Source organism: Rattus rattus, chromosome 1, assembly GCF_011064425.1.
Source record: "Rattus rattus isolate New Zealand chromosome 1, Rrattus_CSIRO_v1, whole genome shotgun sequence".
NCBI classification, from domain to species: domain Eukaryota; kingdom Metazoa; phylum Chordata; class Mammalia; order Rodentia; family Muridae; genus Rattus; species Rattus rattus.
In genome coordinates, this window is record NC_046154.1 from 185,889,752 (window position 1) to 185,917,527 (window position 27,776).

The following is a 27,776-nucleotide window of genomic DNA, read 5'->3' on the forward strand; positions in this document are numbered from 1 at the left end:
GAAATTAATATTTCATCTGAATGGCTCTTCTTAATTACAAGAAATTTTACATTTGACTGGGATAGAACAGTTCTATGTTTGCCTGATGGGTATGTGGGAATAATATAGAGCAGTGGAGGAAAAGCTACCAGAACAATGCGAATCATTTGTTTCTTCCACAAACATGGAAGTGCCTGAATGTCCAATTCCTTCAGCCAAAAGTTTTAGTAAACGAAACCAAAATGTCATCGTGTAAGTAAAGAGCAAAGAGTAGAATTACGTATACGGTTAAAAATGTTATGCATTAAAACGAATAAACAGGGTGCTAATTTAAAAATTCTGACTCTGGAAATACGGAGCAAGGTTTCATGGTTATTCATTCTGACATGGATCGGAAGAGCAAAGTCTCGTAATGAGAGCACAAGAAGCCAACCAAGATGTCGATGACCAACTGTGTCTTTATTTACTACCCTTCTAGGTGGACTTCCAAAGCAGAATTAAGAGATCTTAGTCAAAGTCTTGAATATGTAATTGTGACAAAGATCTTACTAGGAAGAAAGATAGCAGTCTATCTAATGGACAGTGAGTTTTGGCTGTATCTCTGCTTTATCAACTGAGTATCTGTTTTGTTTTCTTGAGTGGTTTTAATTCAGAACACAACTATATGTAATGTAAAACAAGAGACCATTTATGTGAACATGGAAATATTTTTTCTAGCAATAATCTGCTTTCCTCCCACTGAGAAATTTTGTGTCACCTGCTATTGGACATGTACAAAGCTGTTCGTCTGTCCTCAGACATACCTGTCTACTTTAGTCCAGTACTTCAACATATTTAAAGTGGTGGGAATGCCTGTGGTGTGCTTAGGTGTATGGAGTCAGATACCTCAGAACTTGTAGTCTGGATAGAAGATTGGACTACAGTCCAGGAGTCTGGAGCACCAACGTGTGGGATGTCATTGAAAGCTTTACTAAAAGACCTACATTTGGGGATTGGGGATTTGGCTCAGTGGTAGAGCTCTTGCCTAGCAAGCTCAAGGCCCTGGGTTCGGTCCCCAGCTCCGAAAAAAAAAAATCCTACATTTGATCGGAACTTAACCAATCTGTAGTAGGTGCTTAGCCAATAATTCCTAAAATGACTAGATGAAGTCTATTGTATTAAATAAAGAAAGTTTTATTAGTCACATTGACTACATAGGAAGAGATGCTGAAGGTAGGTAGAACATAGAACTAGAGAAAGAAAATTCTAACTGCTGATAAGTTCTGGAATAAAGTTTCTGGTGTGTAAGATATTTGCACACGTGTGCAAGCACGCACGCATGCACAAACACACACACACACACACACACACACTTTGCCTTTTAGTATCACCTCTATGTTTCAAATAGTGAAGTGTTTTTTGTAGGACAGACATAAACTGGCAGAACAGAGGATTTCTAAACTGTATAGATCTAGAGCCAATGCAGCTGAAGTCCATGACTGGGAAGATGAAAGTGAGAAGCAGGCTGGACAACTGTGGTGACAAAAGTTCTACACAGGCATTCTAGGAAGCAGTAAAGCCAGCTCTCTCTCTCTCTCTCTCTCTCTCTCTCTCTCTCTCTCTCTCTCTCTCTCTCTCTCTCTCTCTCTCCCCCCTCTCTCTCCCTCCCTCCCTCCCTCCCTCCCTTTTTAGAACCCGAGTGCTATCATTGTATGATAGGCTCTTGGCTTTCAGCAATCCTCAGTAGTTTATCTCCTATAAGTAAATATTTTTCACCATAGGAAAACTGGTAAAGTTTCAACCCAAGATGTATCAAAGGTGGCAAAGCAGCTGTGCCTATCGTAGAAGGTAAATGCACAGCTATTTTCCCAACAGTGTTCAGCAGCTAGAAATTTGAGTAAAGAGTAGGATCTTTTCAGAGTTAATGATTTTCCTAAGAGAAAGATCACAAAGACGTGGTGTGGAACCTCAAAAGCGAGAGATGCTATTGCAATACAGCCATTCTAACCTGCAAAGGAAGGATATTGAGGGCTTGGAGGGTGAGTTGAAATTGAGTAGTTACTGACACCAGAAAGGAGAGAGGGCCTTTCAGGGTTCTGAGGCTTGTATCCTCAAGGGTTAGGAATGTGGAGTTGAACTAGCTGATGTGCTGTTCACTGGGGTTGGGGCTCATCAGGAGTTTCCATGATAAAGTGCATGTGATGTGGTAATGGTTATGAAGATACACCACAGCTCTCATTAGGGCTGACAACCAGAGAACTGTTACAAAGAATGAGTCCAGCTTTTTATTCATGTAACAGGCAGAATATGGGAAAAGGTAGAAAGACAAATTGTACAACATGAAGAAGCACTGCTGAGAAACTGTGACAGTTTATTCTTGTAGACTAGAGTGGAGTGACAGTTTTCTTTTACTCAGATAATCTGAAAGATAGATCTGAGGGTTTAGGAAACGAAAGGCTGCACTTATCCCTGATACTGCAAGCCTCATGAGTCCACAGACGCATCGCCAATGTCAAGAAAAAAGTTATCAAGAAGATATGTTCTTCTTGATGTCTCCCATAATCCCTTCATTTAAGTAATGATAAAACACACTCAATATGTTACTGGGTTTTATATTTGTACAATTGTCTGTTTTCTTCTTTCAACCTCCCATCCAGGTGAAGAAGGTTAAATGTGTACTCAGTTGGCACTGAGAGATCACAAGGGTAAGCTAAGAAAACATAGGCTGTATCTTTTTTTATCAATACTTCTATATCATCACATAAATATGCTTTTATATCTTTATAAAAATTGCTAGGAAAGTGGCTGAGTATGAACCACACTTGTCGTTCAAGTTAGAGGATCCAAGTTTACATAAAACCTACTTAAATGCTGCTTGGGTATGGTGGCCTAACTGTAATTCTATAGTTTGGAAGGAGGAGGAGACATGGGATCCCTAGAGCATTCTGGTTAATTACAGTGGCCATACTAAAGATCTGTGTTCAATCGAGAGATCCTGACCCAATACAGAAAGTGTACAAGGATTAAGCAAGGTTCTCGATATCACCTTCAGGCGTCCATAGGCACACACAAGTCTGTGTTTAAGTGTATGAACTCACACACACATCCCCAGACACAAAAACACACATAAACATTGATAGGCAATATCTACCATATATGTCTATATGCCTAGAAATAATTGTCCTGTAAATACTGTCGGCAAATGTCTGGTATTATTGAGGAATAGATAAATGTTTCAAATTAGTGACCAGTTTCATACTATTTCCTGTTAGATCTAACAGGCTAGCTCTTGTTTGAAGTTTCCAGTTTCCTATCAGTGAACTGTTCAGGCTAGTTACCCATTTACACTACTTACCTGTTTCATCCTAGATAATTCAGGTTAGCTACCCTTTTAATATAAGTTGCTTGTTTAAAACTAGTAAAGTAATGCCTCATACTGCCACGGGTTAGCTATTCCATGCAATTTATCACTCCACACTAATTACCTGCTTACCGGTTAGTCATCTACTTCCAGTCTGCGAATTATTTGTGGTTAGCCGGTCTTTTCATATGGTATTAATTACCTACTACAGCTTGGTCGGTTATTTCACACCAGTGACCTGTTTCAGGTTAGTTAAATGCTCCACGCCAGTTACCTGACTCCGGGAGTGTGCTGATGTCACACCTGCTTTCATTGCCTTCACCGGCTGACGTTGACGCTCTTACTTCAAAGACGTATGACGTATTGGCAAGAAGTTTTGTGAACGTGTATGTGGGGTCTCTGGGGGAGACTTTGGTAGAATTCCCTCCAACCGTTATGATATAGTGAATAATTATTCCATTTGCTTTTCTCGGTGGGTCCCACCTCACCGATACTGACTGCCAGTCACGTGCCACACATTCTATATTCCGTACAGCCTCTGGAACTTAAGAGGAAAACATTTGCTCAAAGTTAAAATTGATACACACATAGTAAATTATTCAACTATGCAGGCAATAGATAAGATGAGATTCTTACAAACAAAGAAAAACTACACATTTAAAATGTCAAGTTTTCCAATATATGTGTAACGAGTTTTCAACATAAATGACTGACGGACCACGTTCTCTACTATATCGCTAGTGTTTACAACGTTGAGCATCGAATGGAATGCTTTCCTAGGTCCAAGCAGCCAACACATTATCTTAATCTCAGAAATGCATTGGCCTCACATCTAGACAGTCACAAATGTCACTTTTCTTAATTATGACTGTGGAACCTTCTCAATACTTGTGACTGAACATTATTCAACATAAAATGGTCGACTATCGCTATTCCAAGCCCAACAGTGTTAGGAAGCAAAGCAGAAATGTTTTATTGGAGTTCTTTGAAAGATCATGGACTGTTTTAGAAGTAGTTGGAAGGACTGTTTAAAGGTTCTCAGGTTTTTCTACTCACACTTCTCTCAATCTACTTGAAAATAACTTTGATCCTCTGGGGTCCATTGTATGTAGGTGACATGAATGAAGAGTAGTAGTATGCAGTCCATGAACATGATTATTTGTCAGAGACACTGGCTACTTTCCAAGGCAATATCCAATAATGTCCCTTAGTTTTAGTATTAATAGTAATACTCAATTGTTATGGTAAAATGAGGATGGTGGGAAAAAAATCACCATCTGGTTAATTCACAGATTACAGACCGTTCCCAGTAGAACAAAGGGAGACTCCTATCCTACAAATGTGATTTTAAAGAGGCTCGAGAACCTGTAGCTTATCAACAATCATTCTCTGAACCGAAGTGTATCTCTCTCTTTTAAATCTTTCTTCTGTTGAAGGAATATATCAATCACAGGAAGACAGCTCTAATATGTGCCTGGCATATGCAAATTAAAGGTTTGGGAAATGTCTACTTAACTGACTCTGTGAATCCCCCAGACAAATAATAAACAACTAATATATGAAAATGAAAATTTTCTATTACTTTTCTAACCCAAGCATTATGCTTTGTGACATCTTTATGTTACTGCTAGAAATATTAATTTATGCAGTAGTTTATATATCATAATCCTCAACTTTTATTAATTTTGTGTGAATAGTATTAAATATTTTATAGGTTCAAAATCTTCAGGTATTTTCCTTCAAGATGATGCATACTCCCTCTAGTCACTACCACCAGCTCCTACTATCAACAAAGATGGCGTTCCAGTTGGGTTGTTCAATAAGTTTTGAAGGCGCATTCTTCCTACTCTGCCTGGATCATGGCTCCTTCATGCAAATAAGGGGATATTTATGATAATATTTAGACTGAATTTACAGCAGGTGAAAACTCTCTAATAAGTAAAATCTAATGGATCCTTTCGAATATTTTGGACCATTCCTACAACGGATGCAGCTAGTATGTGTTCCTTTACGGCTGAAGGAGGAAAGCTCAAAGGAGTTCTGAGTCCTCGTCAAGGTTACACAACCTCCAAGCCATGGAGCTCAGATTCTAATTCAGACACTGATTGCACAGCTTGAACCTTATCCCCTGTAATACACGGGATTTGACACGTCTGTGGGCATGCTGAGAAAGACAAGCTCAAGTGTCTGTAAGTTCATGGGAAAATTACTGACTTAGCATCATTAGCATCCCATCTCAGTGTGGGTTTTCATTAATAAGAGTATATTCAGAGCTGCTCTGAACTGACAAGAAAAGGGATTTTTCAGCCATTCAGAAATCATTGTTAAGAAGAGAAAAAAGGGAGAGGTGGTATCTTTAAATATATGACCTAGTTAGTAAAATGAAAGGGGCACATTTAACCCTCCATTAAGTAATTCATAAATGAGAACTATTCCTGGCCTACACAAAGTCTAGGTGTGGCCCATACAATTGTGTGCAAACGCAACTAGCTATGGGCCTTATGAGTACTTCATGTTACAAGGGGATTCTTTGAAGTACAAGAGGCAACACTGACTCCTCCTGCCTCTCAAATCTTCCAGCTCACCTCCTGAATTAAAAAAGAAAAAAATCATTGTCACAATTCATGAAAATTTAAACGCTCGCATTAAATGACTGATCGGTCATTTCCTTCTCTTCGTGGCCCCACAAAATGAAGTCCTACCTTGTCAGTTCCTTAAAATACTAGTCTTTTATTTTGTCTTTCTCAGTTCCAAAGGAAATGCTATCCATAAATATATGTGTATTGATGCAGATATATTATCTCAGATAGACCCCAGCCAAACATTCAGCATCGGAATTCAATTTCCCTTTGAGCAGAATGCTAAGAGCACTTTATCAAACAGAAAGGGACAGTGAGAGTCGTAAATATGACAGTAGCCATCGAAGAGGCAGAAATTGTGACTAACCAGACTCCTGGGTTGTAAATTCCACCACACTACTATACTGATTGCCATTTCCAACTTTGGTAAACGCAGACACACTGACTGAGTAGGTGCTAACAGGCTCCAGTCCCTCAAGTTTGGCATCAGTCTGAAGACCTGAAATATTCTGAAAAAGAAAAAAAAAATCCTTAGCCACAAGACATCCTCAAATACTTTTTTTCAATAATCAACAGATATGTTTGAATATCCTGCATACATTTCTTTTACATTTAGCCTAGGAGTTGATGACTACGAACAATTAAAATAATTATTAGCATTTTCTACTTGGGGATATGATGGGCTTATGATACCAGGAGGAACTTGGTATCATTTCGGTCTTGAAAAACCTCACCCTTTTTGTTTTTGAAGTTTTATTTTATTATTTTTTTTTAGAATCACATACTTATTAACTTCCTTCCATCTTACTAAGTTAAAATTTCAAATTTAAATAGAAGTTATAGCCAGTCAGTAGCATTCAGGTTTTCAAATCCACATTCTGATATTTCCTAATGTCTACCAATTTATCCATATATGTTTATTTATCTATTGGCTATGGTGTTATAGCCAGGGGGAAGAAAGCCACAGACACAGCACAGCATCTGTTCCACAGAACTTAAGTTGGAGATGTCAAGCAGCTCCTAAATTTCTATTCTGACAAAATATTTAGGTAAACGAGGGGGGAAAAATGGCAAGGGATGATAGTTGACCAAAAAAAGAATATGCTTTTAGACAAATTTCCCACCAATTGTAGTAAATTTTACATGAAAATGTCTCTTAATGAAAGTTAAGGGTCAAGCTAAGGCACTCTTGTGGAGACTACAACAGCCATGCTGTTATATGGAGGTCAAAGGTCGCCTCGTGAGAGTCAACCTTGTCCTCTCAAGAAGTGGTTTTGGGAATTGGACTCATGTGGTCAGGCTTGGCAGCAAGAACTTTTACTAGCTGTGCCATTGAGCCATCCAAAGTCCTATGTTAGCCGCATTGATATTAACTCTAGAGTTCCTTTTTAAAATCATCTCCATGGAAAGCAGAAATATTTAGGAATATATGTCTACAGACTGACCACATGTGTATGCAATATTAATTAATGAGAAAGGAATTTATTAATTTGAAGGAGAGCAGGAGGCTATATCTGGGTGTTTGGAGGAAGAAACAGGAAGGGAGAAATGTTGCAATTATAACGCAAATTTATTTTTAAAAAGAAAATAATCTCCAGGAAGTCACTAAATCTACTGGGGCCCATTCTCCCACCTCTTCATATTTCACACTTACTATTTACAAATCATGTTGATAGATGACCTGTAGATTACAAGAACTAGTAAACAATGGTCTCTGTCAGCAAAACTTTATTTTAACTACAAAATGTGTTTCTTATAAGAAATTAGGCACAATTCAAATTCATTTGGATATTGATTCAGAGGAACTAGTGGGCAGATAAGTGGATGGACTTGAGGGTTTAGTCAATGTAATAAATTAGCGTATTGGCTGTTGAATACATTTACACAAAAGAAAGTCTTTTAAAAGCTTTTTACTGAATAAATGACTTCTTGAAGCACATCAGACTGACCCAATTTTCCAAGGGATGTCACTGTCCCAGTGTGGGCTGATGAGGCCTCAGTGGCACTGGGATGGCTTTAATGCTAATAAGACGGCTTTAATGCTATTCTGTCTCCACAAAGCCACAGGCCATTGAGGACAGAGAAAGGAAAGAATGAATAGGAACATAAAGTGGTCCTAGCAATGAAAGTTGATAAAAACATAAACACAGTATCAGGGAAAGCCAGACAGAGTGAAAAGGGCTGAAGCAGTAAACAAACTACTGTGAGAGGGGGGCGACATGAGAGCCGATTTAAAGGAACTTGAAGGAAAATATTAACATCTAAAAGGATTGCAAAATAATGACAAACAGAAGCAATCAAACGTAGTGGATTATTTTAAGATTAGAACCACTTGCTCTATACACAGGCAGGTCCAAGGCCCCCTGGCACATATGTAGCAGAGGACTGCCTTGTCTGGCCTCAGTGGACAAGAATACCCAGGGCAGAGGGCAGGGACACTCTCTCAGAGGCAAAGGGGAGGGTGGATGCTGGTGGAGAACTCTGAGAGGAGGTACAGAGAGAGGGAGCAACATTTGGGATGTAAATAAATAAAATAATTAATAAAATCCCCACTTGCTCTAAAAACTACTTAATATTTTCTGGCATAAAATTGTAGATTTCATGCTAATACATAATAGAAATACATAATAGAAAAAAGAAGGTTTAAAGATACTGAAATCATATTCAGGCAACAGCATATATTGCTCTTTTGTACTCAAAGCTACCATGACATTAGAGGGAATTTTTGTCCTTTTCGTAATCTGTGTGGTGATTGCTAATGAACTTATTATATGCCTGGAATTGTTCAAAGTATTTTGTATGAATTTACCCTTATAATCTTCATTAATATACAAGGATTATTTTTAATCTAGTTCTTCATTTGAAGGAAATAATATTAAGAGGATAAGCAACTTCCAGAAAGCATCACTGTAAATCTCCATGGAAAGATTTAAACCAGGTCCTTTGGGGTCAGCCTTGGCTTTACTGTTCTGTTCAAGGTGTTTATACTAGAGATCATCATTCTATGAAAATTAGGTAGTATATATACATGTCCACTCCAATGAACATACAAAGTAATCTTAAGGGTGAGATTACTCCAAGAAAATTACTTCTCTTCTGTGAATATTTTCTGCAGCCCATACAGTCAATCCAAAATTATGAGGAAACTCTCAGCTTAAACTTTGAATAGATAATAAGGGGGTACATGCTCGTGTCATTAATACAGGCTTTACAGTTCTGGGAACCGGTCCACATTTAGGAAGTTACATAATGCTTAACCTTTCAGATAGTAAAACACTATATTACATTCAGGAAGGTAGACATAGTTCCTGATGACAGTAATACATAAATGAGTTATGAGTGTTGTTTTTGATTTTCTGCTATTCACTTTGTTAGCAGCACATTCTAGAACACTGACATACCATAACAGTAATTTGTGAAGTCTATGATGTTTAATGTTACTCTGTATTTTGCATTCTTCTTGCAAATAAAATATCCCAGGACTTCATTTGGTGTCATAAAAGAAAGACGACTTTCTTAAATAAATACTAACCAATTGTAACATACTTTGCCAATCAAATGCTAGTACATATGCGCCTAAGTTTCAGATACATTGTTCTATTGAATCTTTGCATATTTATCACTGACTATATATCCTTAAAAAATGGAAGAAGGGAGAGATATTGAGGATTACAAATGAATTACCATGGAAATTCAGAGAATGAAAATTTGTTATAAAATACCAGGTGGTATAGTAGCACATGTTATCTAGAACAATTATCACGAGACCAGTGTAACATTTTTATGAAAAAGTTATAAAGGTTCATTTGATACTTATTTTTCCAATACAGAGAAGTATATCATGTACTAGGTTTTAAATAAGCCACACAAATTTCTGTATGTTTCCTAGCATTAATTAAACAAAACAATTAGTTCTTAAAACGTAGAAACTGTGCATATAGGTAAAATGTTCTTGGAAAGTATTCAGTTTTGACATCAAATGCCTCCCTATATTTTCCGGGAACATCCCATATTTCAGGAAAAGGGATTTTTAAATAAATATCATCATTGTCCAATTAATTACTGCAGCGCTTGTGGTCAAATCCAGAGCTTTGTACACAAGAGGCAAATACCCCACCAGTGAGCTTTTTCTCTAAATGCTCCCCTTGATTAAATCAGTAGCTCATATTTTCCCGCAGCTTGAAACATTTTTAATTCAGTTTCCAAATGTCTGAAATAAATATATGCTGTTATAATCAACCTACCTTATAAAATACAGTATCAGTCTCATGCTCATGAATTTTAAAACTATATACTTTTACAATACCGCCAGGAAGAGGACTTGGGCTCCATGTCAGCCATACAAAATCTGAAGTGTAGTTGATTAAAGTCAAATTCTGGGGAGGTGCTAAAGGCGCTGCAGGGAAACACATTATAAAACTCGTGTTCATAAAATGCGTAGCACAGTAATACTATCCTCATTCTAGTTGCTTGAAGAAACTAATTCAGAAAGAATTATAAAATAACAACATGTTGTAATTCTAGAAACGAATACCGTAAGTAACACTGCTCTGATATCTACAACCCCATTGTTTCAAATAGCTTTAAACAGAACAGGTAATTCTGAAGCTCGAACTAGGGGAAATAGAAGGAAAATGGTCAGCAAGTAGATGACTGACTCTAAATTGGCTACAAAGAAAAGATCTAATGGTCTTCATTGTTCAGGCTGTTCCTAAACACAGAGCACAGGCTGAATAGAGAAATCACTGGACACAGCTTATTTTCTGGCTTACCTGACTCATCTGTGTAAAAGAAAAGAATACTGGAAGGACCGAGTCCTTTCATTGTTCTTGCAGCAGCAAAAAAACTATATAAGGTAAATGGCGAGAGTTCTTCCAGTACTATGTGGTTACTGGAAGTGACGAAAGTATGGTTGGCGTGGGGTCCTTGTAAAGTTAAATGGTAACTTAGTATTGCACCGTTTGGCTTTAATGGGGGATCCCATGATAAGAGAATGGAGGTAGAGGAAAGATTTTTAAAAGTGTTGATTATTGGTGGAGTGTCTGGAACTATAAAAGAAAAACAGAATGTTAATGAGACAAAAACAAATTTCCATTAGTAAAGAAGACACTTCAAATGTAATTGGACTTAATTTTGTGAGTAGACTTTTAATTTTAAGCAACTTAGAACTTACTATGTCTCTTGGAAAGATAATTACTTGAGACAATAATTATAGGTACTGATTTTTAAAAGCAATATAAACAAAGAACAATTGTACAATAATAATCCATATAATAAGCAATGGCGGGGTCCTTCCTACCATCTTCTTCCGTTTTGATGTGTAGCTGGGTAGTATAGGTCTCAGAGAATCCCTTTTCTGTTGACGGAGTGATTTTAAATATATAGTCAGTATATTTTTCCAGATTATCAAAGTCTATGCTGTTTTCATAGGTAACCAGAGGTGGTCTCGTGTGCCGTGGGGTACTCTGCTGTAAATTCAGTGAAACATAGTAGAAGACCAGGCCATTTGGTTGGGTTGGTGGCTCCCAGCTCACATGAATTGCAGTTGATGAAATGGACTCAAAAGTCAGGTTTCCAACAGGACCTTCAGGTACTAAGGTAGGTAGCGATCAGAACATAAAAGCCATCAGTTAGCCCAGTTATTAAAATTCACAAATGAATGTAATTACTGAAACACCATCACTGGCTCATACTGGTACATTATTTAAATGAAGATAGATGCATATTCATATAATATAAAATTATTCAAAATAACTGTCATTCTTAACACAAGAGTTCTGTTACTATCATATTCTCCTGACTTTCCTTTCTTACCATGTGGGGATTACAAGTGTTTACATGCAATGCATATTTCTAAATAGAATCAATAGTTTAGTAATTATCTAAATAATGCTTTTACTTTCCTTATTCCAAAACTTATCCTTATTGAATATACAGAGAATGATGTTCAGAGTACGTGAGAGGGCTGGAGAGATGGCTCAGTCATTAAAGGCTAAGCTCACAACCAAAAATATGAGAATGTAAGAGACTTGCTCAAAGTCGTGTTTGTAATGAGAATATTTAAAGCTAAGATTTTCTGATTCCCAGCAATTAGACATCTCTAGCCAACAAAACAACAGCCCACATTTGTATTTTAAGAAGTTATTCCACTTATAAAATTTTAATTTTCAGAGATCAAACTAGGCTGGATATAAAATCGAAAGTCCCAAAGGATGCAATGAAAAGTAAATCGTTATTGCTTATGGTGCTTTAATTATAATTGGTAAACTGTTATGGGTTGTAATGGTCTTGGGAGAGATCTATAATTAATGAGTGTCTAAAATGATATTGACCATGTTATGCTAAAAGTTTTCGTTAAGCATTCATCGACTGCATAGTTTCACATGATAAGTATATTCTGTGGGTGAAACTATCCACTGTTCAAGTTATTTTTACCAAGAACAAGTAAGTTTTTCCATGTATATATTGGTAAATTAATGATTTTTTTCTAACATTAAACACTGAGATTTAACACGGTAGAAGTTAAGTCACAGTCATTTCGCAATAAGATCTTTGAGAAGAAAGCAGAGGGGCTGGAGAGATGGCTCAGTGGTTAAAGAGCACTGACTGCTCTTCCGGACGACTTGGGTTCCGCTCGTAGACACCACGTGATGGCTCGCAACCTTCTGTAACTCCAGTTGTGGGGGTTCCGTGTCCTTTTCCTCTCTCAACTCCAAACACACTATACACTCGCACACACGCAGGCAAAACCCCCATACACGAAAGAAACAAATCTTTAATATTAAACAAAGTAGAAGCAGAGGCCACGGGAAATGAGCAGCAATTAATCCACTTTCCATTGCTTTCTGAAAACTGAAACTGAAACAAATACAAAACAAATAAATGAATCACATCAAGTGTCTGAATAGACATCAGGGTTTTGTGCCTGTTCAGCATGAACAGGATTCTGAAGAAGCTGTCTACAAAAAAAATTCTTTTAATTAAAATAGATATTTTGTTGTGTGTGTGACACAAAGACGATTAAAGAATCGTTCCCTAATTCCTGTGGGTACTTGAAATCAGAGAAGAAAATTAGATGCTGGGGATTCGTTTAAAGCAACTTCAGAAACAAATGAGCAGACATATGACACATGTCATCAGGCTTGTCGGAGAATTGTTCCGTGTCCATTCCAGATGATTGGAACATCTCTCAAAGCAACAGAATGAACAAGATTTTAATGAATAGGTAGGTACTATGGAAGCCAGCATTGAGCCTGTCCACTATTCAAAAGTTATTTTTACCAAGGAGAAGCAAAGTATGCTTATTATTGGCCAATTTATGACTTTCTTCTCTCTACATGTTTAAATGTGTAGCTACTATAAAGTATGAGGGGCGGAACATGTGGTACTTCTCTAGGATGCTGTAACAGAACGAAATGGTGAAATGAGATTTAGCATACATTTGATATGAAGTCATAGAAAAAGTACTGGACTCCAAAGCGCTTATAAAGGACCCTGTAGTGAAGAATTCTTAGCAAAGTGTTAATATTTATCAGCGTCAGTTCTGTGAAAATAATAGTATAGTGGGAAAAAGTAGAATAAACTATAGTAGTTGTCAGAGTTCAAACAAAATTAAGCTCCTAGGAGAAGTAAATGTGTCTAATATCTGTCCACACAAATAAAAGTTCCTGACGTAACTATAAGATTTTTAATTTTTCTGATTAAAGATAAGGATGTGTTCATTTACATACTGTCTTGGTCTGTGTATACATGAATTATGTCACTGCTTTTATTCCCATTTCCGACTGAAGTACTTGCTGTTAGCCAAAATGTATAGTAGCTGAATATTGCCAGTCTGTATATCCTTGCAGACACTGTCACATTGTCAGACTCCTTGGTTACTTGAAGAAGTGTAAAGTTCTGCAAGGCAAACACAGTGTTTTAATAATTCAGAGGGTGCTTTAGTATGCACAGAGGTCGCAAAAAATAGTCATTGACCAGAAACTGCTACTGTCTTAGTAATTTCATTCTTAGAAGAGACAACATGAAGTGATGTCATCATAAAAACCAAACTGGAATTAGGTTTGTTTTAAAAGCGGAATAGATGGTAGCAGTTTTTCTTACCAGATCAATACATAAAATATTAAAGAGAAAACGCCCCGAGCTTTGCAAAGCAGAAAATGTCATACAGCCAAGAGAGAAGTCATAGCTATGTTGACCGAGCTTGGATTTCCCTTTGAAACTTTCAGATTTTTTTTTGAAGCATTGGATACATTCCAACAGATTTGAAAACACTCTAACAGCCTTACACTCTCTTCTTCCCATTAATAATAATAAAAGTGAGAAAGTTTTTGCCTTATCCACAGACTCGAACCATTGCTCTTATCTGTCGCCAGTGACTCTTCATAGGGAAAAAAAAGCAGTTACTACACTCTTACGTAGAGAGTAAAAATAAAATTAATTATTTTTCAGGATTTAAAGAATTTGTGTCACAGTTTCCTTTCTGGACAACATTTAAATTATTATATATATATATACACATAGATATACATATATATATTCTAAAATAAAGAAAAATAAATTTAAATACCATCAATTTAGCTAAGAATGACATGCAGCTGACTGTGACTCCTTTGTGGGTTCTTCTTTCTTCCACCCTTCTCAACCCCTATTCTCTCTTTCTTTCCCCTCCCAACACTGCATAAGAGAGAAAACATGATCAAGAGGAAAGGAAAGCGGTCCCTGAATAAAGTCAGGGGGCGGAAAGAAACAGGGCCACATTACCATTAGTTCCTGCTGATTAGCAGAATCAGTTCCTTGGAGGGAGTTTGATCTTAACCATTGGGTTATCTAATTACTTCCTCTTGTTCTTTTTTGCTCATGACTACTTAACAAACCATGACCAATAGCTACCAATAACAATCAATAACCACATCCCACCTCTAGGAACGCCCCTGGCATTTTATATACCCTCTGAAAAGTCCCCAGAGTTTCAGACGTCACACAATCACAGAAACTATCTGCAGCTTGCAAAATCAAGGCTCTGCCAGAGCCTGAGGCAAACCTTAGTCAGCAGCTGTGGACAATCTGAAGCCGCCCCATATCCCCACACTTGAGATTAAACAAAAACACATTCTAATAATATTTCTCTGCTTTTAAAAGAATCGAAACTCCAAGATTCTTACTGCACTGATGCAGCTAGTAATTTCAGCGCCTGGAAGATTGAATAAAGGGAAGCTCAAGGTCAGCCTCTACTAAGTAGAGACTTTCAGGAAGCCGTGGCCACATAATGACACCCTGTCTCAATACTTTTATAAGAAAGTTTGTGTACAGTGAGAAAAATGCACCATACAATTTACAAAAATCACTTTAAATCTTACAGACCTCAACTCAAATATGGCAGGCAGTACATGACTGGACCAATATCTAACCTCAAAAGTTCCCATCCCTTAACAATAACATAGGAATAACTGTTCCCACTTTATAGAGCTCTATAGAGGATTAGACTCCAAAGATTCACACCAACAAATTAATACTGTGCCTAGTCACGATAAAAGCAAGAATAATTTGCTTAAATAATTAACATGGGGTATTCCAGTTGATTAAGTTTTTAGTCAGGATGATTCTACAGTTTGTCAATTTGAAATTCAGTACATTTTGTGGGATTTTTTTTTTAAAACATCTGTCAGTACAACCAAAGAGTTGCTTTGATGTTGTGGTGTCTTTTTTGAGAATAGACTTGTTAAACATGTAACCATTTCTCAGAAAATGTGATATATGAGCTTGGATACCTTCCAATATCTCAACTTTACAGCTAGAATAGGCAGCTTATATAAGTGCAAATTACAAGTATTAATTACTGAAAGATTATCTGAATGGATTTTAGAGGGTTTTGAAGAGGAATAGGATTTATTCTAGTTATCGTTAAAAAATCACAAATAAGTATTATTTGATTATTTCTGTATGATCACTGAAAGAAACAAATTCATTCCTTAGACTTTATCTGAGTCTATTGATTTCCTCACCTCTTTTTTTTTATTGAAGTGATAATTTTTTTTATTATTAACTTGAGTATTTCTTATTTACATTTCGAGTGTTATTCCCTTTCCCGGTTTCCCAGCCAACATCCCCCTAACCTCCTCCCCTTCTTTAACAAATTCATCCTCCCCCCAAAATCACGTTCACTGGGACTTTATCTACTGGTGAATTACTAGGATTCCATTGATTTCAGAGTCCAGGGTCAGTCCATGGTATAGTCTTTACCTTTTTTTTATTTTTTGGCTTATAATGTCTTTTGACTACGATTATCTAATGAAACCTTACTGCAAAATTCATGGAAGTGTGTCCAGAAGGCACCTTACAGATGCTTTCAGATTCTGTTATCAGGAGAACTTATTTTAGCACTTTTAAATACATATGGCATTCTGTCAGACATTATGAAAACATGACACACAATAGCGGGAACTGAGTAAGAGGTAATTTCCCGTACTGAACATAATGTGCGATGTCTGAAGGCAGTAAGGAGGATGATTGAACAGTAGCAAGGTGTTGAAAGTCCTCAAGAAATCATGGAAAAGCAGCCTCAGTCCACGCTTAAATGCTTCTAGATTCTAGCTAAGTGCTGAAAATCTTGTTCCATAGCAACAATTTTATGTTATTTTAATTAAAATATTTATTGATCATCAAACCTATGCATGAAACCATTCCAGGAACGTAGAGGGAATATAAATGTTATAAGTCCCATTTTTTTCAAGATGTTAGCTATGGCAGAAGGATCCGAAGACTTGAACCAGATGTCCAGAATAGGAGGCAAATAAAGCATGCTAAGTGTGGGGGTGTTCCTCACAGCTCCAGTGGGAGGAGAAGGCAAAAGACTAACGCTAATAGACATAAACTGCTACGTCGTTTTTCATCCCAAGTAATTTTTTTCTACCAACTTAAAAAACAACAGATAAAGAAGACATGCTACTTTGAACATTAATTTTAGGAGTGCATTAAAGCCTGGGCGAATGTCAAGCCACAGGAGACTGGGCTTCTAAAATATTTTAACATCATTAGCCTGTGCCCTCCTGCAGCTGTCACACTTAAAAGCATTCTTAAGATTACTCAATGGGAGATAACCTGTTATAAGACAGACGAGTTGAAAATGGGATCATGCTATATACTCAGGTATGAATACAAAGGTTTAGAAGGGCATGCTGACACCACAGGTAGACAGTTGAAAATAAGGTGCAGTTATAGACAATGAGAACCGAACTGTAATTGTGCACACACTGCAAGTAAGTTGGATAGAAGCCAAACCATTGCTAAGATTTCAAATGGCACAGTTTTGTGATGCTTCTTTAAAAATGCATAAAAGTGGAAAAAAAACCTTCAAGGTGGCCATCTTTCACAGTAAGGAGAAATAATGCTAAGTCTGTGAGGCAATCTGTGGTAAAAAAATAATAGTCTTGCTTCTTACCAGATTTCAAAAAGAAACCTTTCAAAAAGAAAAAAACAGACCTTTCTTTCAGTCTTTGTTCTTAAGGTATTTGTTTAAAATATCTGTGTCTATAATTATATGTATATCTGTACTTATATGTCTTTTATAAAGTAATTCTCTTATTAGGTGCAAAGTTATATCATTCCATTTAAAGGACAGAATGCGAATATTGATCTGGTCTCTGGATATTGGGTTCTGATGCCTTGCCTTCTCTGGACATTGAGTTCTGATGCCTTTGGCTGTGGTTTGCAAAACTCTGTCCTTGTCCAGTTCCTCAGTAGCCCATACTCAGCTACGGATGAACTCAGCAAGGCCTACCACACAGCCTAGTCCTAAAGAGTGTCAATCAGATGTCCTGACTCTGATTAAGCTAAACATCCTAATCAACAAATGGAACTGGGCCATTCCAAAGTATCTGCCATCTTCTTTTAATTAGGACAACACCCAGAAATAAGAATTTATTGTCACAATCAATTCAGCAAGGCATTTCTCCCAGTAAAAACCTTATGTTGTAAATTATAGCATTTTTTCTAAATTTCTGTTTCCCAGATAATATTCCAACTCCCTGACTGTGACTGAATCACACCACTTTTTTTTTAATATATTAAAAATATGAAAAAATAATCTAGAGAAATAATATAACATTTCTGGGCAAAATTGAAAATATATCTCTAACTTAAATTCATCTTGACTTTTTCATTACTTCTATGTTCACATCCTCTCTGCAAACTACAGTCCCATGACCTACATTCAGCAGACTAATAATGATATGCCCACTGGTCTTTTCTATATCTGATGGTAAGCACTAATAATGGCATTGTGACTATAAAAACTCTCTCCTCGATGATAAAAAATATTTCAGTGGGAGAAAATGTACTATATTCTAAATATTTGTCTTTATAACCACAAGTAAAATAAATGTAGTCCTGGAGCCCTCATTAATGTAATTTCACTTTCTAAAGATAACCTTACAGAAAAGCATAACCAACCAAATCGTATAATTGTGGAGGAGGCCAGACTCAACGGATACAGCAAAAATGAGAGAAGATTTTAAGAGTTAGACAATCATACAAGTTTGCTATAGGATTGTGTCTCTTACTAATGTCAGAAGATATATCCTCAAAGTCCCATTCATGTGACTGCCCGAATGTGAGCTGACCAAAGACAGTATCAGCAGACACGCCAAAGTGGAGGGGAAGTCTGTGAGGCCTCAGGCAGAGAACCACAGGAAACTAAACAACGTGGAACATGGGCAAAAGAGTCTTCTCTAGGGAAGAAAATACCAACTTCTTAACCAAATCAAGTAATCAGCCCTGAAAATATACATTCAAGTAACATTATACATACTGAGCAGGATACATTTACCTTTCAGGAATATATACATATAACAGATAGATAGGTAGATAGATAGATAGATAGATAGATAGATAGATAGATAGATAGATAGATAGATAGATAGATAGATAGAAAAATAGAGGTCATGGATTTTCAAGAGAGAAGTAAAGAATTCATGGGACGATTTGGAAAGAAGGAAAGGAGATGATATAATTACAAAATCAAAACTAAAATAAATAATTGAAATATTCAAGAATATTTATTCACTGAAACTGTCTATGTTGTACACATCAAAATTAAAGTGGGTTTTTAGTTGAGTAGATCAGAGTAAATGAAACCATTGTTACTTAAAGAGAAAAGTTATTGTAGAAAATAGAATTGATTTTTTTTTTTATGTGGGGCCGGTTTTATTGATGCTAAGAGACATAAAACAGAGAGAGAGAGAGAGAGAGAGAGAGAGAGAGAGAGAGAAAGGAGAGAGAGATAGAAACAGAGTGATCAGACAGAAAATTAAAAATACCTAACATTTTATTATTATTTGATATATCAATGAGACTTTTATAAAATTTATCTATGCATAATTATCAATACAAATAGTCCACAATATTAACAATATTGTGGTCATGAAAAGAAACCCACAGCTCTTACCTGCACAAAAGTACCTGAAGTATTTTGATAATAAACAGAATAATATTGTATGATTCCATTAGGTTTTACAGGAGGAGTCCAAAAGAGAATTATCGATGAGGAACTGAGATTCACATAGTGGACATCGTTGGGAGGATCACTGGGCTCTATAAAACAGGCAATTCAGAAACTTTGCAGTTATGGCCAGAAGTTAAGGTGAAGTATCTGAGTTCTCCAGCAGTTGAGAAATTGAAAATGGGCATAATATTTTTTTAAAAGCCCTTAAATTAGGAATCGTATCTACGTGAGTGTCAGAAATGAAATGATACCACACACCAAGCTTTGCTTCTACTCTTTTCCCATATGATAGCTACAGAGAGTGGGTTCCTGCTCATAAAGGCTCTAAAATATCGCCACTGCTCTTGATTTGCAGATAACTTCATAGCCAATTTCTATTACAGAGCACATGACGATGAAGTCCTACTTTAATGGACAGTAATAATAAAATAATAATAAAATAAAATGAAATGATAAAAGCCAAAAGCAGTGAGAAAGCCAATGTAGCTTAGTTTGCTACATTTAAGATTCAGGAAAAATGCTGATCATGTATTAAGTCCTGTGCTGAATCCATCTGTGGATGCTTACTCCTTACTCCTCATAAGAACTCTGAGACTTCATAGACCGTTTCCACTTTAACAATCAGAAAATTGAAGTACAGACAGATTAATTCTATCACCCAACAGCACACACATAGGAAGTAGAGGCAGTTTTGTGTCCAAGGATGTGTTTTAGGCTTAGTAATACGTTTTGATGTTTGATGGCTTTCGAACTGTTTGTTCTTTGAATTGAGGTCCTAAGGACTCACCTCCCTCTGGTGTTCGAAAGTTAATGATGCTGCTTCTTGCATTCCCATCGCCAAATCTGGTGCTAGCTGTTACACAGGCACCGTAGTCAACATTATAGTCTAAGGCAGACAACACCAGTGACGCTTCAGTTGCATTAATAGCTCTTAATGATGATTTATCCCTAAGAGAGACAGAAAAATGTAAATTGCCATTCAGAATAAATGCCACCACATATTTTTTCAGGATTAGTACATCAAAAATATGCAGCAGTGGTATCCAGTAATTCATTGGCTTAACTTGATAAAGATGCTACTTATTCTGAAATTTTGAAAATAGTACATTTCAGACTACTTCAATAAATTAACTTTATTAGTTTTCAAGTATATTTAGTAATTGAATCACATGTTTATAATGATGGCTGGCTTGGACCAATTTTATTGAATCTTGGGATAGCTCAACTTTATTAGACTGAGAAGCATCTAGGAAATGTCTGCCTCTGGATATATATGACAATGTATCTTTAGGAAGGATTAACTCTCAAGGAAAGATAACATGAATGTGGGTAACATTACCCCAAAGGTTGAAGGACTAAATAGAAAAAACTGTAGAAAGGAGAAAGTATAAAGCAAATATTATAGAGCTCTGTCTTCTGCCTGGCTGACATGAGGTGAGATGTTCCTGAAAAAACCACATAGCACGCCAAAATTGACTGAACCTTATGAAACTATGAGCTAGGAGTCAATTACCACCACCACCACCACCACCACTACTACTACTACTACTACTGTTGCTGCTGCTGCTGCTGCTGCTGCTGCTGCTGCTGCTACTACTACTACTACTACTACTACTACTGTTATTGTTGCTGCTGCTGCTACTACTACTACCACTACCATTACTACTATTACTACTGTTACTATTACTACTAGTAGTATTGGTAATAGTAGAATTCTCTCCTTTCTTAATTAGTTTTGTTCGTGTGGTTTTTTTTCATTTATAATTATGTATAAGCATGAGTGTCTCTCGTGGGTATGTACATGCGAGAGATGGGGTCTGTGGGGATCAGAGGTATCAGGTCCTCTAGATTTGCAGTTCCTCGTAGTTTGAGCTGCCCAACATGGGTGCTGAGACCTGAACATTCAGTTCATGGGTGCAGTACACTCAGTTTAGCTCTTAGCAATCTTCTCAGACCCTTTCCTCGGGTGTTTGACCCGTATCAGGGGACCAAGCCAGACATCTGAGAATGCTGTGGATTCAAAGTTTACTTTAGCACCTACTGCACACAAATGCTTTCATTGCCCACATATTTTGTTCTTTCTAATGCTGACAAGATCATATTTATGTTATTATTTAGTCAGGTAAATCCCTTTTTCATATGTTGTATAAGGGTGAGTTTTACTTCTATGCCAATTCAAATGTTATAAACAATGCTGAGCAAAAATACCTTCCTGTGTTTTGTTAGTTTGGAGACGGGGTCTTAGGTAGCTCAGATATGATTCAAATTCGTGGTATCTGTAAACGCCTGATTCTCCTACCTCCCTGGCACTACTGCTGAGATTACTGATATATCCCCCAAAGGGAGTTTGATTGTGTGTGTGTGTGTGTGTTAGTGTGTAAGTATGTATATAATTACTTAATAGAAATGGCCCCAAAACAAGGTGTGTAATTTACAAAAAAAGATAAAAAACCAGAAATGACACCTGTTACTTAGTTAAAATATTTAAGGTACTTAAGAATGCTACGCTGACAAGGAAGTAAACTAGATCAATTTAGACTCAGAAAGTCTAAGTAAGTAAGTCTCAAAATCTAACAGGGAAAAATAATTTTATAAAGCATTAAAATGTTGCAAAAGTGTAAGAATGCAATTATATTTTTAGTCACATTAACTTAGTTGAACTGAGTATTAATTAGTATTTAAATCCAAGAATAGATACTTATGTCGTAGTTCTAAAATATCTATTCACAAACAAATGTGCTTTCTAAGAATAATAAAATTATTAAAGAATATAGGTAAGAGAGTAGTATCACAAAAAAATGATGTCTCCCACAGTTTCATATTTTTCTTCTTTGGAAACATAAAAGTAAGTAGATTTCCCCTGTGAACAGATGTTCCTTCTTTTTCAGTAAAACATTTGAATCCTCAAGTTTTAAGAGAATAACAGAGCTTGTGTGAACTACTGGTATCCACAGAGATACATTTCAGTCTATCTTTGCTGTTACAGAGGCGTTAATTTAATCCAAATGTAAGCACTGGTATCTGAAAAATAATTGGATAACTCATGAGAGTGGGAAACAATATGAGTTCAGAGTGTGTAACTAGAAACAAACAGTGCCACTCTTTCAGAAATAGCATCATGGTATTTTACGAAATTGGGTAGAAAATAAATGAACTTAAATAAATTTATAGGGATCACAATTTCACTTGAAGGGTTTACCATAAAACCAAATGAAGAGGAAATAGAGAAGAGAGGGAAGAGGAATGTCACTGAGGACAAGCCTGGCTCCTCAGCTCTTAACGGCTGCTAGTTTGTGAGCGGCACACAAATCTCTGGACCAAGTGCAACGTCTCTATCCCTGAGAAGCCATAAGTGAGCAAATCTGTAGCCTAAAGGATTCACTCCTCCAAGATTTGACACTATTACCATTGTGATTATTACTCTTGTATTGACTGGGTTGGTTTTTGTTTCATGTTCTGTACCTGTTAGTTTAACATCTAATAGAATTTCTTCATATATGCTCTTGTGTACATCATGTTAGTTCTATTGTCTCAGATGTTAGTAAAAATATTTGATAACTTTCTACATTGTAATAACCTAATATAGGCACACCATGAACACATGAATACTTAGCTATTTTTGTCTTGATTAATCTTCAATAATCTTCTTTCTCTTTTTTTTAGCTATTACTAGTGATAAAACTGTGATGACCCCTCAACAGATATCTCTTTGTTACAGTCATTTTATTTCTTCATTTTAAACTTTGTGACCCATTGAGTCAAATGGTTTCAAGTCTTGTCTTAGTGAGTGTTGCTTCTCAATAATTACTATTCTGATTTTTAAATTATTGCAAGAGTCACATTAAGAAAATCTGAGAGTATACATTGGGTAAACTCTTACTGTTGATCTGGATACTGATAATTTCTCAACTTCTATGAATCTAATTTGATACAATTGTCTAACTTTTGTTTGCATGTCCCTGAACATGAGTGGTATTATATTTATGCTCACCTGTTTATCCATTACATATAGTCCACTTTTAAAATAGGCTGTTCACACATCTTACCTATCTGCTATTACAGTTTTGCAAGTGGACAGCGTGTGCCTTTAGACTATATTCCAAACAAACATAGATGCTGTTGCTAATTTAGAGATGATTATATAAGACCAATGTTCACAAGAATTTAGCCTGGCTTAAGCATCTACAATGTATGAGAAACTATCATAGACATTAATATAATAATAGATTTTATCTTCAAATCAGAGAAACAGCAACAATTTCAATATAAAACAATTCATTAGGAACAATGTGATTTCTCCAAGAACAGGACAATAACTTTTATTTTCCTGCAAAAATTAAAAGAAATATTTTAAAGTCATGAATAATTACATTATGACCAAAGTCTAGGAAAAGAAGATGTGATAAAGCAAAAAATGTAGGAAATTGTTAACGTGAAAAATCATCTGCACTGTTTATGTGTAGAACAAGGAGTTGAGGAGAATGGGGAAAGGAGAAGACTAAGAAGGTACATAACCCTAATATAGCCAAAGTCAAGAGCACGCCATATTTAAATGTATGAATGTTGCTCAATACTGAATCTAAAAGAGATACTTTACATCATTCAAGAATAAAACTGGGAACAAATGTAAAGGTAGTCATCTGCAATTGTTTCTATTAAGTTTAATTCTTAGCTTAGCAAGGTCTTTTAACATATTTTTTTCATATTTCAAAATAATTTTAATTTGCTTTGGAATAATTCTGAAAAATGCTATGTAATTTTCTTGCTTTCACTTTTGAGCTGTATGAAGAAAATGAATGTATTGAATTAGCATCAGTATAGTCTTAAAGATAACACTACTTCTCATTTTTACATGTAAATTATCTGACTATCTTATAGCACCTAGGTTAAAACCTAATTCTAGAGCAGTGGTTTTCAACCTTCCTAAGACTGTGAACTTTTAATATAATTCCTCATGTTTGGTGATCCCCAATCATAAAATTATTTTTGTTTCTACTTTTTTATTAAATTTTTATTGTTATATGCCATAACATAAATATCTGATATGTAGGATATCTGTTATTTGACCCCTGTGAAGGGGTTGTTCAACTCACAAAGGGGTAATGACTCATAGGTTGAGAAACACTATTCAAAATCATGAGACCAATTCTTCTTTACCAAGTTATTTGTTTCTGACAACATCAAACCCATGCTAAATGATAATTTCCTACAACAAATGAATATCTGTAATACCAAAATTACTTGGCTAGACCTAAACAGATTTTCTCATTTTTTGCAAATATATATAAGTAGACATACTTTCCTAGTCAAGGTTGAAACTTAATAAAAGGAGTCTTCATCTCATCTTCATCATTTGATGCTTTGTTTCATGTTGGTAGTCCTAATTTGATGTTACGTTCTACATATCTAGTTTATAAACTATTTCTGTTATTTAAATATTCTAGTCTTGTAGAAGAAAGTTAATCTAGCAACATGACTGCTTTGGCAAGGGATCACATCCAAAGACCTAGTCTATGTGATACAGCTGGAATACAAACACATCACACACCTTTAATTCCTCTGGCTAGAATACAGACAAGCCCTATTACACACCATTGATATCTAACAATGAAGGTAAGGTTATTTTGGAGAAGGAAGCAGCCATAGTTGAGGGGCAGACAAAGTGATGAATCAGAGAAAGATCTGACAAAATGAGTCAGAGATAGGATATACCCAGCTCTCATCAGAACAGCACAGGAAAGAGAAGCTGTTTAAGAGCAGAACAGGGGGAGAGAGTCAGTTGGGAGTCAGTGCAGTTGGGTTTATTTGAGCTTGGGAAGTCAGGTACAGGCTATACGGTGAGTGCAGTGCAGTGGAGTTGAGTTCCTTAGTGAGTTGAAGCAGTGCAGTGCACAAAAGCAGAAGTACCAGAGAACAAGGAGCCAGAAGATTAGAACAAATTGCCAGAATTAGTATGAAGCTAAGCAGAGTAATTCAGTGAGAAACTGAGGGAAGCCAGACTGGATCAGTCAGCTTGGAGAGGCATTTGAGTTAGGACATCTGATTTGAACCAGCCAGCCAGAATTCAGAAAGAAAGGATGAGCTTATTCAATATTAAACTTCTGAGATGACAATTATATCAGGTGAATGATAGATACTTTTACATAGGCTCATTCCTTTTCTCACTAAGTACTGATAACCCAAATAATGTTAATATTCATTTATTTCACTATTTAGGAAATGACTTCCTAATATAAACTAGCATTTGTTAATTAATTTTCCACTTGTTGGGGTCTTACTAGAGCTTTTATTTGATTTTGCACTTAACAACTGCATCTACTTAAGCTTGTTTCTTTCATTCACTCAACACACCACAGTAGTACATTCCATAATGCTGCCCTCCAATGTCTTAAGAATCATGGTGACTCCATTCTTCATAAGCTGTCTCCATTGAGATACTCTCTGACTTATTAAATAATATTTACTAAAAACATTTCAAAATGAGAACTACAGTTAATAAATACCCCATACTCTGTGCTGGTGTATATGAAATGCTTTCAACTTTGGGTATTTTTTGAGATATGGAATAACTATGAATCCTAGGTTGACCTTGAACTCATGGTTCATCTGTCTCAACCTCCTACCAGTGCTACTTGTATTCTTCTATTAAGTCATTTTCAATAGGATACATATCTTGTAAAACAATAAATGGGACCATAATAGTTTATATCATATAAAAAGTCATGTATAAAGTGCTTATATTATGTATGACATAGACCCATACATTTAATAAAGACCTGTACTAGAATTGTTTTAAAACCCCAAACAAAGACCTTCAGCAAATAATTTTAAGTTATTTTATATTGCTATATCATTACATAATAAATATGCCTACAATAACTTTAAGGTTCTGTATAGTTTTTATTTCTATATGTGTGTTAATATATATCTGACAAACAGTGAATCAGTATTGTTCCTCATTGTGTTTGGGAAACAAAACATGTTCAAGGTAAGATTTACATATAAGCTAGAATAACATTAACATTTATTCCATAATCTTTTACCTATACCTTGTAGAGTATTGCCTTGGCAACTGTGGAGAAAACTAACTTTCAGTTTTTCTAACACATACAGAGGCAAAACCATTAAACAAATCCAAGCGGAACTCAAGAATATATCAAGTAAATTAGCTTTGTATGGCTTTATAAGAACATCGTGTATCAATTCCAAGGGCATTGGAAGAATATATGTATAGTATTCTAATAAAACTGTTTCATTGATATATTTGCCCTCAGCAAGGACTGTGTATCATTGAAAATTCATAATTTGTTGACATAAATGAGGGAAAATATTACATTATTATATTGATATAATGAGCATTGTTTCATGATGAAACTTTTAGAGGAACAAGTTATTCTAAGTTGTAAAAGATTAAAATAGATTTCTGAATAATTCCTCTACAAACTGTGGTTAACATGGCATTAGAAGCAAAATGAATACACATCAATCCTTATGAAGAATTTTGTAGAGAAATCTTCATGAAAAGGAAATAGTCACCCAGAATGTTAACACAGAATCCTTCATCTCAAAAACACACTAAAAGAAAAAAACTGTCCAGGTGGACGGCTTTATGAGAATTTAAAATTTTGTAACTGGAATGAAGGAATCTGAGAATCATGGGAGATGAAGGAATTCTAGTACGTCTATCCATGTAGCAGACAGCATTTTTGAAACCTTTAAGCTTCAGTTCTTAATCTGTGGGTAGTGACTTCTTGTGGGTCAAGTGACCCTTTAACAGGGGTCATATATAAGGTAACCTGCATTTTATAGATTTACATTATGATTCATAACAGCTACAAAATTATAGTTATGAGGTAGTAATGAAACTAATTTCATGATTGGGGGTCACCACAACATGAGAAGCTATATTAAAGGGTCACAGCATCGGGAAAGTTGAGAACCACGGCTTTAATGGAATCACACAGATAGCTACACATCAGAGGTATGAAAGAATCCTGTCTCTCACTAACCTGAATCCATGTATAGTGAGTGATGACAGCTCTATCATATTTCCCACTTAAACTGATAATAGCTAAAGAATAAAAGGGTAAAAAACTATGACCTCCTCATAGTCGTACTGTCTAAAGCATTCAAGAAATGTCTTAGTAAAAATTTAATAGAAACTAAAAAATACATTTCTAACTACTTCATTATCATTCACATGATTCATTATAATATAGATAGTCTTCTTGAATATATTTGATATATGTGAAATAGTCACCCTACCAAAATAATTATTTACTGTATAAATTGCATTATTTGTTTTTTAAAAAAGATATTTTTTCTTTTTTTAAGATTTATTTATTTATTTTATATATAAGTACACTGTAGCTGTCTT

The 27,776-nt window shown here is 35.8% G+C and overlaps 1 protein-coding gene across 1 annotated transcript in view; it reads right to left on the minus strand.

Annotated features, from left to right (window-relative positions):
* Ptprq (protein tyrosine phosphatase receptor type Q) overlaps positions 1-27,776 on the minus strand; it is a 178,257-nt gene that overhangs the window by 96,426 nt on the left and 54,055 nt on the right. Inside the window, exons 18-25 of the mRNA XM_032890794.1 lie at positions 20,187-20,347; positions 19,343-19,488; positions 13,629-13,797; positions 11,198-11,491; positions 10,671-10,946; positions 10,143-10,294; positions 6,266-6,407; positions 3,594-3,863 (exon numbers count right to left, since the gene is read on the minus strand). Of these exons, the coding sequence (XP_032746685.1) occupies positions 3,594-3,863; positions 6,266-6,407; positions 10,143-10,294; positions 10,671-10,946; positions 11,198-11,491; positions 13,629-13,797; positions 19,343-19,488; positions 20,187-20,347 (1,610 nt within the window). The remainder of the gene's footprint in view (positions 1-3,593; positions 3,864-6,265; positions 6,408-10,142; positions 10,295-10,670; positions 10,947-11,197; positions 11,492-13,628; positions 13,798-19,342; positions 19,489-20,186; positions 20,348-27,776) is intronic.